This window comes from Wolffia australiana, chromosome 14 (genome assembly GCF_029677425.1).
Source record: "Wolffia australiana isolate 7733 chromosome 14, ASM2967742v1".
In the NCBI taxonomy this organism is placed as follows: domain Eukaryota; kingdom Viridiplantae; phylum Streptophyta; class Magnoliopsida; order Alismatales; family Araceae; genus Wolffia; species Wolffia australiana.
This window is the reverse complement of record NC_135848.1, coordinates 8,370,755-8,389,415: the sequence shown is the minus strand read 5'-3', so window position 1 is coordinate 8,389,415 and position 18,661 is coordinate 8,370,755. Positions and strand designations below refer to the sequence as shown.

At 43.3% G+C, this 18,661-nt stretch overlaps 3 protein-coding genes across 3 annotated transcripts; 2 read left to right on the top strand and 1 right to left on the bottom strand.

Annotated features, from left to right (window-relative positions):
- Nucleotides 1-926: 926 nt before the first annotated feature.
- On the bottom strand, nucleotides 927-4,623 carry LOC144711669 (electron carrier/iron ion-binding protein). The gene is made up of 6 exons (XM_078585668.1): nucleotides 4,260-4,623; nucleotides 3,962-4,163; nucleotides 3,209-3,270; nucleotides 2,204-2,300; nucleotides 2,041-2,125; nucleotides 927-1,968 (listed from the first exon to the last, which is right to left on the bottom strand). Exons 2-6 carry the CDS (start codon nucleotides 4,144-4,146, stop codon nucleotides 1,342-1,344), a joined length of 1,056 nt encoding a protein of 351 aa, XP_078441794.1. The 5' UTR covers nucleotides 4,147-4,163; nucleotides 4,260-4,623; the 3' UTR covers nucleotides 927-1,341.
- Nucleotides 4,624-9,715: 5,092 nt separating this feature from the next.
- LOC144711668 (ALG6, ALG8 glycosyltransferase family) lies at nucleotides 9,716-14,999 on the top strand. The gene is made up of 4 exons (XM_078585667.1): nucleotides 9,716-10,681; nucleotides 11,549-11,755; nucleotides 12,609-12,846; nucleotides 13,393-14,999. Exons 1-4 carry the CDS (start codon nucleotides 9,971-9,973, stop codon nucleotides 13,770-13,772), a joined length of 1,536 nt encoding a protein of 511 aa, XP_078441793.1. The 5' UTR covers nucleotides 9,716-9,970; the 3' UTR covers nucleotides 13,773-14,999.
- A 1,257-nt stretch (nucleotides 15,000-16,256) lies between these two features.
- On the top strand, nucleotides 16,257-17,888 carry ATL4 (TOXICOS EN LEVADURA 4). Its single transcript, XM_078586639.1, has 2 exons — nucleotides 16,257-17,175; nucleotides 17,289-17,888. The coding sequence occupies exons 1-2, from the start codon at nucleotides 16,415-16,417 to the stop codon at nucleotides 17,395-17,397; spliced, it is 870 nt and encodes a 289-aa protein (XP_078442765.1). The 5' UTR covers nucleotides 16,257-16,414; the 3' UTR covers nucleotides 17,398-17,888.
- The last annotated feature ends 773 nt before the right edge of the window (nucleotides 17,889-18,661 follow it).

Here is an 18,661-nt window from a genome sequence, read left to right as displayed (position 1 = left end):
ATGAAGAAAATTCTACTATGGATAACATATCTTGCAATTAGATAACTATTGGTGGGAGACCCCAAGAGTGCTTGGGAATTGAGCTTTTCACATTTATACAATTATCAGATAAATATAGATCAACCCATCTAGTAGGAATTTTCGCCAAACTATCCAGAAATTTCAACTATGATTGCGATGCTCACAGATGAATTATCAAATTGTTTTACATGGCTTCTATTGCAGGAAGAAGAATTAAATATCAACGCAATGAATCAACACAGGACTTAAATAACAACACCATGAATCATGATTGTGACAAAAACATTGATGTAAGAGTAAATTGATCAATCATGGTTTTCTCAACAAAAGATAACAATATAGAAATAGTAGAGAGAGAGGATCAGAGTTCTTTCGTGAAAAGAACTTGAATAACTTCATTTTTCTGGAGTCTTCTACCAGGAAGGCTACGTCATTTACAACCTGGCGTTTTCAGATTCACAGAAGTTGCCAGTTTTTCATGGGAATATCAGAGAGATGCACAAAGGTTCTGAAAGAACTTCATACATACCTTTACAACTCAGTCAAGAAACAAGATCTGATCATTTAGAAGTCCCAAAATGTCTCTGGGCTTACGCATATTGTAGATATTAAAAGGGATTCAACTGATCAAAGAACATAAATACAATCGATTATATATACCAATGCATTTAAATCCAGAAAATCACCAAAAATGGAATCTGAATTAAATTTTAAGTAGAAAACTACTTACTAAATATACACCTGTTGTATGGATGGCTACGGAGAGATGAAAAGGGCTGAATGAGTTTCACTGATAAACTTACGTTATCTCAACATGCACATCAATAGATGTAAAAACTTTACTCAATCATGCTTCCCTGCAAGATTATCGCAACCTTTGGAAGAAAACAATAAAACACTGGTCCTGAGCGCAAAAAACATAGCATTTATCAGCTAGTGTCAATTAGTGTACATCCATGCAGCCCAATGAAATAGAGATGAAGGGCAATCATCAAAGAGCAATATAGCTGCCAGGATGATATGCCTGAGCATAAAATAAGATCAGGACTATCCACATGATGTTTTGAATCAGATGCGGCATGGCGCCCAACCGGAGAGGATTTCAACAGCTTCTAGTGCAGAAGAAGGACCTCCTCTCAGCCAAATCTGATAGACCACTCCATTAATTAAATGAAGTACCAGGGCCCAAATCATCCCTCAAGAAGGAATTCCTTCTGCAGGACATAACTGCTGTGGATTTTGCAAAGCAGATGCTTGGCCATGGTGACATGATTTTTCTCTATCTCCTTGGAGAGATCGCTTACAACTTCAGGAGACAGTTTACAGCTCAACAAGCTGACCCACAGAGCTAAACTCTTTGTCAACGTTAGATAAGTGGTCTTCATCAACTTTGATAATGCTCAGCCGTCTTGGTTCTTCCTTGGACGCCGCGTCATCATCTGAATCTTGATTATACATCTGAAGCTTAGCTTCAAGGCAAGATTTAAGATCATCCTCGGTCCTGGCTTTGATCATTTTATCTATCAGATCCTCCACTGCAGCTGTTCTCTGAAATCTGGCTTTCATCAATTTCCTCTGCCTCTTGAATTCTGCGGAACTGTCACGTACGTTGTCTCCGTCAACCTCTGCTGCTTCTTCAAACTGTTTCAAGGTTCTCAGCCCCTTCCCCACAACTTCTCTCAATTCATCCCTGAAGGCATTTGCCGTTTCATCATTAGATTCCAACCTAGTTTTCATTCCTGTGACCAATTTCTTGAATCTATCCTTCGATGAGCAGGTTTCAGGAGCAAGCGACGTCTCGTCCTCAATGGCACCTGCAGAAAAGGTTTCCTCTAGAAGGGTCACATTTTTCATGTATCTATCAAATGCTTCATCTTCGACCTCAATCTCCCTGTCATTGTGCTCCTTCAGCTTGGAAAACCTCCACTTATTAATATTCATCGCATCCTGAAAAAAATTGAATTTTCAAAGATGGTTCATCATCCATAATAATATTTATAGTTAAAGGCTGTCAATCACCTTGCGGGACAAAGGTCTCCTTGTTCTGAGAGAACTAACGACGGCACTGGAAAATTTCCTAAGTGAAGAGAGCCTCATGGCAGCCCTGAAACCTCTATCAGAATCAGTAATAGCTAAACATCTAATGCAATTCAAATGATTTAAAACAAAACATATATCTTGCCCTGATGCAAAGGAAGATGAGTCAGTGATTGGTTGCTCAGGTGTAGGAGAGCTTGCAGGTTGAGCTTTCTCTGGGAGTGTACCGTTAGCTTTCAAAACTGAGGCATTTGAAGAAAGGAACAATTATTATGTGAGATTCCTATGAATTATACTACAGATTCTTAACAGGGTTTAGGGTTCAGGGTGTCCCGATGTCGTCAACACGTAACGTTGAGAACTGGTTGACATTTTGTCTATGACGACGTATACATAAATGCCCTTCAACATAAACGTTGAAATCAACTGTCCAGGGTTGATGTCATCATCAACATGATCATCCGCCACAAAAAATAGTCAACCTCATCGTCAATGTCTAGGTGGCCTGGGGTGGCGCCTTGGGTGGCCTAGGGCGGGCTGCCCTGGACGGCCTGGGGTGGCTGCCCTGGGCGGCCTGGGGCGGCAGCCTTGGGCGGCCTGGGGTGGCTGCCCTGGGTGGCCAAAGGTGAGGGAAGAGAAGGGGGAAGGAGGAGAGAAAGAAGACAAGAGAGAAAGAGAGAGGGAGAGAGATGGGGAAGAAGGCGGCCGGCGACGCGAGGCGGTGGCGGCGGTGATAATATGCATTTTTAGTGCCTAATATTATTATATTTATGTGTCTTTATGCATTAAATTACTCATATTTGCATGTTATCAAGCTTAAAATGATTAAATCTATTTTTAGAACAAATTTCTGAATTTTCTATATTTTTAGGATTTTTCTAATAGTATATTCTAAAAGAATATAATTTTTTGAGAAAGAATATGATTTTTCTGGAATTTTTGGATATGTCTATGTTAACCTCATCATCAATGTCATCATCAACATGCCAACCATGAGAGACACCTGTCTGTCTAACTGGTCATCCTGATTGTGTTGACACAACATTGATGATGTTGTCAATGTTCATGCCATCAATCGACATGGATTGATGATGTTGACGATTGCCAAACCCTAAAGGGGTTTAATTGTTCATAAAAAAAAAAGACATACCATGAATGTGACAAGGATTTTGGGCCTTGAAGCAGCAACTCTTGCATGACTGGAACGGGCATCTGTAAAAATAAACAACCCAAATATCAGCTTTCACAACCCACACGAAATTGCGCGAAAAATTTAAGGGAGCCATATTCCTATCTTATTTCATGAAATCCGTGACATGATAAAGCCAAATATTCAAATTTAAAATACCCCTCGGGCATTGACCTTCCATTAACACAAACCTCTTATAGGTTTACGCAGTCTCAAAGAATTACAACTGTATGACGATAAACCCATGAAAAATCAAGAAGATAAATATCATGACATACTAAAGCCAGAAAATTCAAATGAAAAAAAAAAACACTCAGGCAGTGAGCTTCAACTAACACAAACCTTTTAAAGATTTGCACAATTTCAAAGAAATGAAATCGTATGAGAAGAAACCCATGCAAAAAATCGCGAAGTATAGATATCATGACATGCTTAGGCCAGAAAATTCAAGTTAAAAAAAAAACTCAGACATTGAGCTTGAATTAACACAAACCTCTTAGAGATTTACACAGTTTCAAAGAATTGCAACTGAATGAGGAGAAACCCAAGACAAAACCAGAAGTATAGATATCATAACACGATAAAGCCATAAAACATCAAGAAGAATAGATATCATGTCCAAAGTCACTTCACGCCACTGTATAAATCAAAACTGCAATGCAATGTCAAGAACTTCCTATCCCAAGAAAGAACAGGGGCAGATGAAAACAGTACCTGGAACGAGCAATATTCCCGCATTGCATACACTTGGGCTTTTTGATTCCTCGTAAACTCTGCTTCGGTAGATCAAAAGAAGGAGATCGTTGAGAAGAAATCGATCCATTAGGAGTAGAAGTGATCGTCGAGAGAGCTCCACTGTTCCCGCTTGGCGCCGGAGAAGAAGACATAGCCGCGGGCATTCTTTCTTCCCTCAAATCTTCACCCACAACCCACAAGAAGATTCTCAGGAAATCGCTAAATCGGCCAAATGGGCATCCAAAAAAACGATTTTTTCAATGATTTAGACTCGAACCAGATGCCAGATTCCGGCCAGAGAAGGAGCTGAAGCCATGGCCGCCAAGAACACCGCAACCCTAGACGAAGATCGCTGCCGAGGTGATGGCGAGAAGAACAACTCAACCCACTCTCCACCGCGCGCCAAATTTGAAACCCACAACGCCAAGAACAAATATCGGGCACGAAATCAAGAGAGAGAAAGAGAGATATACGCAGACTCCTAGAGAGAGAGAGATGGGGAGATAGAGTGAGAAGAGGAGAGATAGTGAGAGAGGGAAAGAAGAAGTTAGAGAGAGAGTAGTGAGAGAGACTAGAGAGAGAAAGCGCGATTGGAGGTGTGGAGATCTCGCGCAGCTCTTCCGAACCCTTTCGTTCTCACCGTCCCCCCCTTTTTCTATTTCGTTTCAAGCCATTCCAAACGGATCGGATCCTACCTGATAAGGATCCGTACCTGATATCTTTCCTCTCTAAAAAACCCATTCTGGGCCTGTTTGAATCCGTTAACCTACCTGTCATTAGGGTTTGACAGTCCTGGTCCGTTCCGGGTTTCTAACAAAGACCTAAACTAAACTTCGGTCCGGTTTCGGTCTGTTCTTGTTCGGTCTCGGTCCGGTCAGGACCAGTCCCGGTCTGGTCATGTTGACTAGTCAATGTCAAAGTCAAAGTAGAAAATTCATGTTCATAGTAATGTTAAATATCCTACAACAAGTGGTTGCCCACATATGGTCAAATATACGATGTCTACGCTGAGCTCCATTGAAAACTCTCGGAAAAATTGGATTTGATATTTTTGGAATTTTATAAAAAATATTAATTAATATACTTCCGGTTCTAGTCGGGTTAGACCCTTGGACTTAAACCTGTTTGACAAACCGGTCCACCCTCAATTGGCGGACCTACGGTCCCAGTTCGGTCCGGTCAAACTGGTCATTGGTCCTTAATGTCTAACCCTACCTGTCATCGTCGTCCCCACCATCGTCATTGATGTGAACCCTAACAACTGATAGAGTTCAGGGTAGGTGACCTTGACGAGCGGGGTTGTTAGGAAAGTGTAAAATCGTCAACGTCATCACCCACTCGTCATTGTTTGGTTTAGGGTTTAGGGTTTTAGGTAAGGAAACACCCAGCCCATGTGTGTTAACGCCCTTATCAATGTCATCATCGGCATGGTTATTATTGTCCACTCGTCTACGTCATCGTCAACGTGGTCGTTATTGTCCACTCATCATCGTCCTCGTTGTTGTCCCAGACTTTAGTACACCGTGTTTGACACTGAAGATCTCACAGTTTGCAGTGCAAGATATATTATTGTGCAGCTCCGTTGAGAAAGACTACGTGTACGTTGATGAATTAACCTATGTAGACGTCGTCGTCCACTAGTCATCGGCCCTTGTTGATCTCAAATCCTTTTAATTCATACACAACATTGATGATCCCATAATGTCTGGAGCGAGAGTCCTAACTGGGCTGGCCCATTAAGTAAGTCTAGCATTCTGTTAATTAATTAATCAATGTCATTGTCCGAGTTGACAGTGAATCCTAATGACGCACATGCGCCATTAATGATCTTATAGTATCTAGTGGAAAAAACCTGGCTGGGTTTGCCCATTAAGGAAGTTTAATAATATGTCAATGAATTTGTGAATGTCGACGTCACCATCATCTCCCTCGTCCGATGATCCTGCGAACATGGACATGATGTTAAGGATGGATATCTTGTTCATTCGTGAATATGCGAGCGAACACGAATGAGCACTAACACAAATATAGAAAAACCTAATGGAACATGTTCACGAACTGCTCGGGAACAAATGGCAGGAAAATTTTAATTATCTTTATAATACATTTCCCCTTACAAATCGCGCCAATTTTCCCATTAGCCCATGCCGTCAAGTCAATTATTATGATGCCACAGCGATTATCGAACTGACCATATCTAGCTCTTGATCTCTCTCTCTCTCTTTCTCTATAATAGTAATAGGGGCCTTTCAAAATGTAGTCCACTCGCAAACTGTTCGGGAAGGAACACTAACAAACTGAACACGAACGCGAACATAGATTTTCACTTGTTCATTTATTTTTGATGACTGTTGGTTCGGTGGTGAACAACGAATTTCCCATCCATGTATGATGTTGAAGACTCCATAGGGTCTAGGGTAAGATATCTAACTGGACCAGCCCAATGAGGGAGTATGTGTATTTGTCAAGGATTGCCGTTGGTGTCAACATCGTCATTATCATTATCGTTATCCACCACTCGCCGCCAGTGTTGTTGACTCAAACCCAAATATCATGTGCCCCGACACTGAATATCCCGTATTGCCCAATATTGTAAACCTTGCTGAACCATCCCGGTAAGAAATATTTTAGCTAATTTTTCAACGTAATTGTCAACATCATTGTTATCGACCACTCATGACCATCATTGTTATCATCCCCAAAGTTTAAATGTGTGTTAACAACATTCGCATCATCATCATCACTCATCATTATTCGTGTCGATGCCGGACCATAATAGCCTGTACTAGACCAGGGAAATCCCATAATGTCTAGGGTAAAAGACCTCAAAAGATCTACCTATAAAGAAAACTTAAAAGTATGATGACGAATTCATCAATGCCGTCATTATCATCAACTGCATGATCATCTCGGCTTTCCCTCTTGCACCCTTTGCTTGTCTTCGACTTTCCCTCTCAGTCTCTCAGCTACTGATTGGCTATTACTCGGCTTTCCCCTCCCTGCTCCTACTTGACTCCCACGAGACGAAGAAACTGTCCCGTCCACCGTTCAAGGCCATTGGACAGGGCGGTTATTTTGTCTATGGACAAAAAAATAGTCTCTTCCAGAGACCGGCCGACAATTTTACGTCCCATCATTTGTCCAATCTCCTGGACGATATATTTTTTCAGCCATGGACGAAATAAACAATTTTTCCGTGCACACGTCGTCGTTCCTTTTGACGTTGAACCCTAATAACATGCACCTAGCACAGGAAACCATAGTATCCAAGGTGGAGTCCTTGCTAGACGGGCTCATTAACAACATGCAAATTAGTCAACAAATTAGTCAACGTCATCGTCATCGTCCTATCGTCATCGGCCTGGAAAGTGGTTCAAAAACTTCCTTATCGGGCCAGCGCATTATCTTATTATTATTCTTCTTCCTCTTACTCTTCTTGTTCAAGATTCGATACGGTACTAGTGTTCGTCCGTCCCGATACCGGTATCGGATGACGGTATTGGGACGGATGCAGTACCGCATACCGAAAATCAAATTTTCGATATCCATTTTTTCCGATATCCTCATATCAGACAACGATATCGGATATCGGTTGCTACAGTGCAGATATCCGATATCGATATCTGTCTCGATGTCGTCATCCGCCTTCGTCTCCGGGGGGAGGATGACGATATCGGATATCGGTGTTGGATATCGGATTCCGATATCCAACATAGAAGAGTTTATTAAAATTTAAATTATTCATTGTAGAGCATCCGTTAGAAAAGTCATCGTGCGGAAGAGGTTCGATGGGAACTTTTCATTCAAATGAGGGGCACGTTTAATATATACATTTCAAAAATTTTTTCTTATTACTTACATATGGGATAACAGCAGGATTTCGAGTTTAACATCAAACTCATCTTTTATCCCGTATGGAAGAAATCAGAAAATTTGGGCTGTATTTATTTTGAACAAAGTATTAGCATATTAAATATATTATTTGTATAACCGGCTTAAAATATACTATATATTTATAAATATATTACTATATCGTTTAATTAATATTATACATTGTTAAATATGTACATAGCACAATTTTTGCCTTTTTCCATATGGGATAATGGGATTCGAAGTCTAAAACTCCGAATCCCCTTATCCCATATGGAATAAAATAAAAAACTTACACTGTATAAATTAACCGGGGTTGAAAATAGAATAAAATCATGTGGCCTTGGATGTATTTAAATCATTGAAAATGATGATTGATCTTGTTTTTTTTCTGTTGAAACCGGATATCGATATCTGGATACTGGTTCTGATATTCGGATATCGAAATCAGATAACCGGTGTCAGATATCCGGACCGTCCTTACCCCTCCGATATCAGTCACCGATATCCGTCCATATCTAAAAGACCGATACCGACCGATATCCGATATCAGACACCGTCCTTGTTTTCTTGCCGATATCGGATATCAGTTGTCAGATATCGGATATCGGTTGGGCGAACACTGTTCGGTACTTCTTGTTGTTGTTCAGGATTTGATCTGGTTCTTCTTCTTCGTCTTGGCAACGGCAGACGTCATCCGTCAAGTCACATGTCAAGGTGATGGATGAAGTGACGGTGATGATGACCTGACGGCGACGGAGGTCCTTGGACGGGTGACATGATGGGATGGACACAACAGATGATGTCATTGAAGAATTTGTAAAAACATTGAAAAATTGGAAAAAAAATCTTAAATTTTTATCTCCTTTAGAGAGAGAGATAAGTGAGCTTTGGATTTTCGTCAACAGTGACAGTGACGCCGTCCGGTGACGGGACGACACGTGCAGTGACGCGTGATTAGTGTTCGCCGTCCCGATATCTGTCCGATATCCGGAAAAAATGGGACGGTTCCGGATATCGGGCGATATCCGTCTATCAGGGGTTAGACGGATATCGGTACCGGATATCGGGGGGTGAGGACGAAGACGGTATCAGATATCCGGATATCGGTTTCGCGATATCCGATACCGACCGATAAAATAATCATCCATCTAACATAATATTAGGTAGTTTATATCACATAAGTAGAGTTTAATATGTATTCAATGCCAGTTATTATATAGTAACAAATTTTTTTTTATCTTTCCATATGGGATAAAGGGATTCCGAGTTTACCGCAAAACCAGAATCCCTTTATCCCATATGGAACAAATAAAAAAAAGTAACGTGTATATAATAACTTACTTGTATAACCAAATAATTGTTTCTTCTGGTGCCCCCTTGCCAACCTTACCCCTGCGTAATATGAAATGTCAGTCAACCATATTTTCAGAGAAACATGGTTTCACGTGCTTCTCATATTTTTAGAGAGCGAGGCATTAAAAGCTAGGGAGGGAGGGGGAGAGGGATAGAGCGAGAACTAGAGAGAGAGAGGGCGAGAGAGAGAAAGAGGGAGAGGGCGAGAACGAGAGAGAGGGAGAGGGCGAGAACGAGAGAGAGACTGAGATAAGGGTATACGATGCGGATATCGAAAACCGATATCCGCATCCGATATCCGGTACCGTCATCTGTCCCCCTGAGACGGGAGACGGATACCGGTATCGGATATTGGCACTGTAGCAACCGATATCCGATACCGATATACGTTATCCGGATATCGGAAAAAAGGATACTGGAAAATTCATTTCCGGTATCCGGTTCAGCATCTGTCCTGATACCGGTATCCGATACCGGCATCAGGACGGGCGAACACTACGCGTGATGGGAATGTGACGTGACGGAATACTCATCACGGTCCGTCCGTCACAGTTCGTCATCCGTCCCACCACTTATCGGACGTACCGTCCCCTATCTTCATCTTGTTCAAGATTTGATCTGGTTCTTCTTCTTCTTCTCCTTGTTCAAGATTTGATCGAGTTCTTCTTCTTCTTCTTCTTGTCCTCGTTCAAGATTTGATCTAGCTCTTCTTCTTCTTATTCGAGATTTGATCAGGTTTTTTTCTCTCTGCGAATAGCGAAGATGGTCATGGCGGGAGATCTAGCGTGGTTCTGGGGAGTCGCTGCCTGCGTGAAGATCCTGCTCGCTCCAGCTTATCGAAGCACGGATTTCGAAGTTCATCGCCATTGGCTCGCGCTCACCTCCTCGCTCCCGATCTCTCAATGGTATACCGACACCTCCAGCCAGTGGACGCTCGACTACCCCCCTCTCTTCGCCTACTTCGAGCTCCTACTCTCAATCCCCGCCTCGATCGTCGATCCAGCCATCGCCGATGTCGCAAATCTCAACTACAATGCACAATCCGTCGTCGTTTTCCAGCGAATTTCCGTCGTATTTGCAGATCTACTGCTTCTCATCGGCGTCGGCTTGATTTCTCGACGATTTACGGTTCTCCAGAGGAGGATTATCTATTTGTTGATTCTCTGGTCACCTGCGCTGATCATCGTTGATCACATCCACTTTCAGTATAATGGGTTTTTGCTTGGGATTCTGCTTCTGTCTCTTGGATTGATCTTGGAAGGAAGGGATGTTTGTGGGGGGATTGTTTTTGCTGTGTTGATTTGCTTCAAGCATCTCTTTGCTGTGGCTGCGCCGGTTTACTTTGTTTATCTGCTGAGGCATTACTGCAATGGCCATGGTTTGTGGAGAAATTCAGGAAGATTCTTGAAAATGGGGGCAGTCGTTTCTGGAGTGGCTGCTGTCTCTTTCGGGCCTTTTTTCTACCATGGTCAGGTAAAAAAATTGAGCTTTTTCTTGCTTGTGTACAGAAGAAATCATTCAAAAAGATTTTCAACGCTGAATCTCTTGATATGAACTAGGAATGAGCACGAATTTCTTCAGTTCAACAATATTAGAAATATTTTTTCAATGGGTTTAAGAGAGTTTTGTTCTTGTATTCAAGATTGCCATTTTCTTGCCACTCATGATCTTCCTACTTTATCTGGAGAGGGCAGAACTTTTTTCGTGGGATCAAAATGATTTCACAGAAACATCAGCTGGTGTTTTTTTTTCCAATTTGCCCCGCGTTTTTGGGATTAGATCGGTTAAAGTTCTCTGGACATCATTGTTTCTGAGAAAGTTTTTTTATGATCATTGACTTAAATGCTGGGCCCTGTAAAAAAAACACTGGGGCCTGTGAGCCGTTTGAATTAAATAAATCTGTTGAACACTCGTAGTCGCAATAATATTGTTAAAATCCCTTCAGTTCTCGCCTCTGTTCATCTTTCTTTACTGATCTTTAATTCCTTCATGCATTTTTTAATTTGCATTGTGTCATTGGGATCGGATTGCTCAATTCTTAAACGTTGTGTAATGTCATCTGCTTTCGGAGAATTGTCCTCTGGACATCATTGTTTCAAAGAAAGTTTCTGTTATGATCATTGACTTAAATTCTGGGGCCTGTGAGCCCTTTGAATTAAATGACTCTTCTGCTGAACATGCAATAAGATCGTCAAATCCCTTTAGTTCTTGTCTCTGTTCATATTTCTTTACTGAGTTTGAATTCCTTCGTGCGTTTTTTTTTAAAAATTGGGGGTGTTATAAAGAGAAACCGTGCACTATGAGCGACTCTTCTCTCAACGTGTGCCAACGTTTTTGCAGATGAAACAGGTCTTCCATCGTTTGTTTCCATTTGGTAGGGGGATCTGCCACGCCTATTGGGCACCCAATTTCTGGGCTTTATACATCATGCTGGATAAGTTCATTGCTTCCTTCCTCAGAAAGCTGGGCTATCCTATCATGGTTCCCTCAGCATCTTTCACCAGTGGGCTGGTCGGTCTCTCATCACCCTTTGCCGTTCTCCCTCAGGTTCTCTTCCGGTTCTTTCATTCCTGTTACTAAGGTTTCGAATGTCTGGATGACGACGTCGATGTTGACTTTGGTTGATGGGTCCACGTCGATGTTGATGACCCTCGTTGATGTTGATGACAATGTTGAAGTTGGCAAGTTATGGTTGATTCTGGATATTGTCCATGACGGGTATCATGAACAACTAAGTAAAATTCTAGAGATAATTGTCAACCCCATCAATGTCAGTGTCACCCTTTGCCGTTGTCCCTCAGGTTCTTTTCCGGTTCTTTCATTCCTGTTACTAAGGTTTGGAATGTCTGGATGACGACGTTGATGTTGACTATGGTTCATGGTTCCACATCGATGTTGATGACCCTCGTTGATGTTGATGACAATGTTGAAGTTGACAAGTCATGGTTGATTCTGGATATTGTCCATGACGGGTATCATGAACAACTATGTAAAATTCTAGAGATAATTGTCAACCCATCAATGTCAGCGTCATCATCACTGTCAACATACTTTCCGTCGACATGGTCGTCATCATCAACCGCCCTAAAAACAATCAGGGCATGGTTGACATCAACAATAGTTGATAAAGTTGGCGTTGATGAGTGCAAAATCCTACTTCTGACCAGGTTTTTAGATAATTACGGATTTGTATACTAGTATCAGCACACTAGTGTACCGGAACCCATTAGAACTCCGAAGTTAAACGTGCTTGGGCGAGAGCCGTACCAGGATGGGTGACCGCCTGAGAAGTCCTCATTGGTGACCACAGCATGGGCATGTGATCACAGTTCAAAATTTCAAAAAGAATAATTACGGATTTGTATGATTAAGTATTTGTCTTTCAAATATGAAATTTTAGGTCACTCCAGCTATAAGCCTGGCCCTGGTCCTGCTCGCCATGTCTCCGTGTCTTGTCAAGGCATGGCGAACGCCCGAACCACGTCTCATGTTGAGATGGGTCTCCTATGCTTACACCTGTGGATTTATCTTTGGCTGGCACGTCCACGAGAAAGCTTCTCTCCATTTTCTTATCCCTCTGGCGGTCACTGCCGTCAACAGCATGGAGGATGCCAGGCATTATTTCTTCTTAGCAACAGGTAATCAAGTATTCATTTCTATTCTGAAGATGGAATTCTCATTGTTGATAATAACCCTGATCCCTTTAATTTTATTTTGGTCTCCTTAGCCCAATATGGGCACTAGGGTCTTTTGGAAGAGGAGGAATCATCATATGATGAGTGTTTTTTCGCATATATTCGAATCCATATGCTGACCATATTCACACATAAATCTTTTTTCGCATCATACTTGAAAAAAGTCTAGGATCTTTGTTGCCGATGCACTCTCATGCTACTCATATTTTCCAATCTTGTTAGAACATGTTGCTGCAGTCTCATTCCAACTTCACATTCAGGGTTAGGGTTTAGGGTCAAGGGTTTCCCTCTATCAAATCATCCTGCTTTTAAAAGTTTCGAAAAACTCGCGCCTTTGCTTTTCAAGTTATGTATGAACTGACAAACGTTATTCTCCAGATGCTAGTAAGCTAACCGTTTACCTTCAATTTCTTGCAAAACGTTGGATAACATTTATTTCTTTGACTTCATTTAATTAAATCTGAGTTTCAATCTTTGTTGGTGATGCAGTTTCGTGTTACTCGATATTTCCTCTGTTGTTCGGCCCGGCGGAGTACCCAGTGAAGCTGCTCTTGCTAGCGGTCCATTCAATCCTAGTCCTGTGGAGCTTTCCCATGGTTGTGGGCAGAGTCAAAGGCGAGGCGTTGTCGGTTTATGCTATTTTAGGCAAAGCAAGGAGCTGTTTCTTAATGGGTTTAGCTGGGTTGGAGATTTGGAATCAGCTGCTTCACCCTTTAATTCTGGGTCCTCGTCTGCCGTTCTTGCCGCTTATGCTCGTCTCCGTCTACTGCGCCGTCGGCATGGTTTACTCATGGGCATGGCAGCTCCGCAGGATTCTTCTTCCCACTGATGCCGACAGTGGGACTCACGCAGCCGATATGGCATGCTGATTGTCAGGTTGCTGAGGTGGACTGCGGGACCCGCAGCCTACGTGGCACATTCCTGATTGTTGGGTTGCTGATGTGGACAGAGGGACCTGAACAGCCTACGCGGTGCAGTCCTGATTGTTGGGTTGCTGATGTGGATGGTGGGATCTGTGCAGCTGACGTGGCGTATTCCTGATTGTGGGGTTGCTGATGTGGATCTGCACATCCTACATGCCGCGTTCCTTGGGTTGCTGATGTGGATGGTGGGACCCCTGCAGCCGATGTGATGCATTCTGGATTGTTGCATGGCTGATGTGGATGGTGGGACCCATTCTAGCCGATGTGACGCATTCTGGATTGTTGGGTTGCTGATGTGGATGGTGGGACCCCCGCAGCCGATGTGACGCATTCTGGATTGTTGCATGGCTGATGTGGATGGTGGGACCCCCGCAGCTGATGTGACGCATTCTGGATTGTTGCATGGCTGATGTGGATGGTGGGACCCATTCTAGCCGATGTGACTCATTCTGGATTGTTGGGTTGCTGATGTGGATGATGGGACCCCCTAGATGATTTGAAGCATTCTGGATTGTTGGGTTGCTGATGTGGATGGTGGGACCCCCTAGATGATTTGAAGCATTCTGGATTGTTGGGTTGCTGATGTGGATGGTGGGACCCACACAGCTGACGTGGCGCATTCCTCATGGTTGGGTTGCTGATGTGGGTGGCGGGACCCGCATCGCTGCCGTCTTGGGATGCTGGTTCAGACGGTTGGACCAGTCGTGGCGTGTGCCTGACTGTTGGGTTGCTGATGTGATTGAGCTGCTGGAGTTTTTCCTCCAAACTGATTACACTAGATGCTGACTTGGCCAGTGGGACCCATTCATGGGATCTTAAGTGAAACTGACGTGGACAGCAGGGTCCACACACGGAGTCTGACGTGGATGGTGGGGCTCGCACATGGAGTCTGCCATGGACTTGGCAGTTGAGGGAGAGAGTTGGCAGAAGCCTTCGCCTTTTGGTTATGGGACTGTGATGTGGCATTGCCAGCTCTTTGCCATGTGGCAGCAGCTGATGTGCACCGTGACGTGGACTGCTGAGCTGGCATCTTGCTCTTTGCCACGTATGAGGGTATCCGACGTGTCTATTCCAACTAAACCTACGTGTAACCCCGTTATCCTATCCACGTGGCATCTCGACAAATATTGAATTTATTCATATAATTTAATTTTTTTTACCGGGTTGACTTTTTGTGACAGCCTGGTAGACATGTGTGTTCTGTTCTATTCGTTTAATTCGCACAAAAAATCCGCACAAACCAACCGCACAGGGGTCTGTTCTTTGTTCTGTTCGTTTGATGTGCGAAAATAAGAACGCACAATTCGCACAATTGTGCGAATTGTGACAGAGTACTTTTGAAGAAGAGAGACCGTGAGAGGGGGAGACATGGATATGGAGAGGGAGAGGGGCAGGAAGAATGATTGAGAGACAGTGAGGGGCAGAGAATTGGAGGTGAATATACACCGTGACATTGGCAAGGGAGAGGGAGAGGCCTAGAGGGGAGAGTAAGAGGGAATGTGGGAGATCGAAAAATGGAGAAGAATAGGGGCAGTGAGAGCGTGAGGAAGAGTCAGTGAACGAGAGAGGAATAAGGAGAGGGAGAGGGAGAGGGAGAGGGGGAGTGATTGAGAGAGGGGGAGAGAGAATCGGAGAAGAAGAGGGAGAGGGAGAGAGTGGGTGAGTTCTTACCTCGCAGAGGGTGATCCGATAGCAAGGAGGGCGAAGAGCGACGGCAAGGCGGGCGGACCGAGGGTTGACGAAGCCCTAGAGGAGGGCGGACTAATGGCAAGGAGGGCGGCAAGGAGGAGGACGGAGGGAGTGGGGAGGGAGAGGACAGAGGGTGGCAAGGAGGAGGGCATAAAACACTCATTTCTTTCTTTTTTCAAAAAATAAATCGCATAATTCGCACAAACGAACCGCACAGGGGTCTGTGCAAAGTGCGGTTAGTTTTAGAGTTTGTTCTGTTCGGAAATCCGAACAGAACGCACGGATTCACACAAAGCAAACAGCACAACCATGACTACAGCCTGGCACTGGCATGTCCCACCGAGCCCAACTATTAACTATTAAAATAAATCACTTATTTATGAGAAATATTTTTTATTTCCCAAAAAATTAATTCTCTGGCGAGATCTGGTAATATTTCCAAAACACCCACACAACTTTTCTTTTAACATTCTTCCCCCGCAGTCCGCACCCACTCGTATTTCCGCCGCTTACAACTTTAATGACAAGACTTACACCCAATCATCACTTGCCACGTGTCCATCTTACTACTGCTGATACTTACTGCATTTAAAACGCTTTTTTTTTCCTTTTTGTCCTCCTAAATCCGGACCTTCGCAAAAAAACAAAGACAAAATATTTGATTCCCTCTGGATCCATCGAAAAAACCAAAAAGTCCCAGGGGAATGTCAGTAGGTTAAGGCTGGACTCCCTGTCAGAACGCAAATTTAAATTCCAGGAGGTGGAATTGCAAGCAAGAGTATAAACCGGGGTCGCATTGAGATTTGCGACAATATATAAACAAAACTACCAGAAGAGAATTAAATCTCGATTTGCGCGCGTGTTCTTTCTTCTTCTGCTCCAAGATTTGGAGCCCTAGAATGAGGAAGCTCGAAGATCAGCGGCAGATCGGCAATGACGGATCATCGATCGACACCGATCTCCTCATCGTCGCCGGTATCGTCGTTCTTATAATCGTGATCTGCGCTTCGATCCATGTTTTACTCCGTTTTTTCTCCCGGAAATCGTCCTCCTCGCCTGGATTCAACGCTGCCGCTGCTTCTTCTCCTCCCTTGCCTTCCACGATCAGAGAAAACGATAAGATCGAAGACGACGAGGACAAGGATCTGATCGATTCGCTTCCGCTGTTCACGCTCGCCTCGGCGCTGTCTTCGGCGCCTAAATCCTCGCCGGATTGCGCGGTCTGCTTGTCCGAATTCAAACTCCACGATCAGCTCCGCCTTCTGCCGTCCTGTCGCCACGCCTTCCACGCGTCTTGCGTCGACACGTGGCTCCGATCTAGCCGCTCGTGCCCTCTCTGCCGCGCCTCCATCGTGGAAGAATCTCCGCCGTCGGTTCCGGCGGAGTCCGAACGATCGAGGAGTTTCCGAGTCGAGATCGGGTCCGTTAGCCGCCGGCGGGAGGCACAGGACGATCCGCTGGTCTCGCAGCCCTTATCCTACTCCATCGGGTCGTCGTTCCAGTACGTTGTGGAGGATGAGGTCGAGGCGGTGATCTCCTCGGTTTCAGGGAACAGTCAGGAGCAGCGTCGAAGCAGGGGATGGATCATGGAGTACATGGATCGTCTCGTGTTATCAGCGTCTTCTTCCTTCTCTTCTCTCAGATTTGCTGGCTGCGGGAGGTTTGATTTTGTCTCTTCCTTCTGATCTTCTCTCAGATCATGGAGTAATGGATCATCTCTGATTTGAAATTAGGATTTTAACTCGTTTTTTTTGTTGAATTGTGTGATTAAAGCCGGCGAATCGACGTCGCGGAGACCTCTCGATCATGGCGGTGGGATCAGAGACAGGAAAACGAGGACGACCCGGGTAGCTCCTTCGTCAGATGGCTCGTAGGATCGTGATCATCGAAGTTTCTGGATGATGATCGACGACGGCGAGCCCCGATTCGCCCTAATATCTCGGGTTTTATCGATCGAGATCACGGACAGGTTTGTCGAGAACTGATGACCGCGCGGTGATTTCTTACAGATTTCCGAAATCCCCTGATCTCCGGCCGAGAACAGTTCGAAGAATTTCTTCGTTCGAGGGAGGTTAGAGTTGAAGAAGTCAGATTTGTCTGCCGTCTCATTCAGGTGCCCCGATTACGTTTTTCATTTTCGTGTACAAATAACGCTCTCAATCTCAAGGACATGTGAAATGAAAAAAAAGGATGAACATAAAAGGATGATAGAATGTAATAATATTCGGTTTTCGAAGATTTTTCTATTTTATTAATCCGTCCACCACACCTCTGTGATTTGTGAGATGGAGTGATTAAAGCTCGTGTAGTCATACAGTTCGTTGTATTGTACCGCTTGAATTTTATTAAAACACTTTACATTGCAGTAGACCATATATTGACTGAATTAGTGGTGTAAGCCCTAGTGGGGGAGATCTCAACTTGAAGATCTATTCTTTAGTGGTTCATTGTTTAAAAATGTTATCTCCAGCACAGAAGAATAGATTTTTTATTTAAATGGCTATGGTCTCGAAAAATGAATAGAACGGTAGCCTAGAAAGTTCAGCAAGATAGAGGATGAGATGGGCACAAGTCAATGCTGAAGAGAAGTCTTAAACAAGGTTAGAGACTAAATTAATTTCCGTGTCAATCGCTTAACTTTAAAACCAATTTTTATTGATAGCATATGACGATGACGTAATGTATGATTGACTTGATGCTACGTGATATTTGTTAATTTATTGATTTTAATCTTTTTTTCATGAGTATCTGTATTTATGTAGTTACTTTTTAGTAAATAACTGTTTTTACTGTGTACCTAGTACCAATGAGGTGACATAAAACTCAACTTGGATTCATTGTCTTTCTCTTTTTTCCTGTTTCTAGTCATCATCAATGAACTTGAAATCAACTTAATTGATAATGACCCGTTTACTGGTAATACTTTTTCCTAAAATGGGACTTCTTTCATTTTGACTGTCAGATTGTCTGATTGATTAATCTTCATGATATGAATATCCATTATAATATAGAACCATTTTAAAATAAAACATGTCAACCTTAGCCAAAACAGTTGTAAAATAGTTTACGCAGACGGGTGTATAGTTCTTAAATATTGTTCTATATGAGTGAATGGGTCCAACCTCACAAATGAATGCAAATGTTCG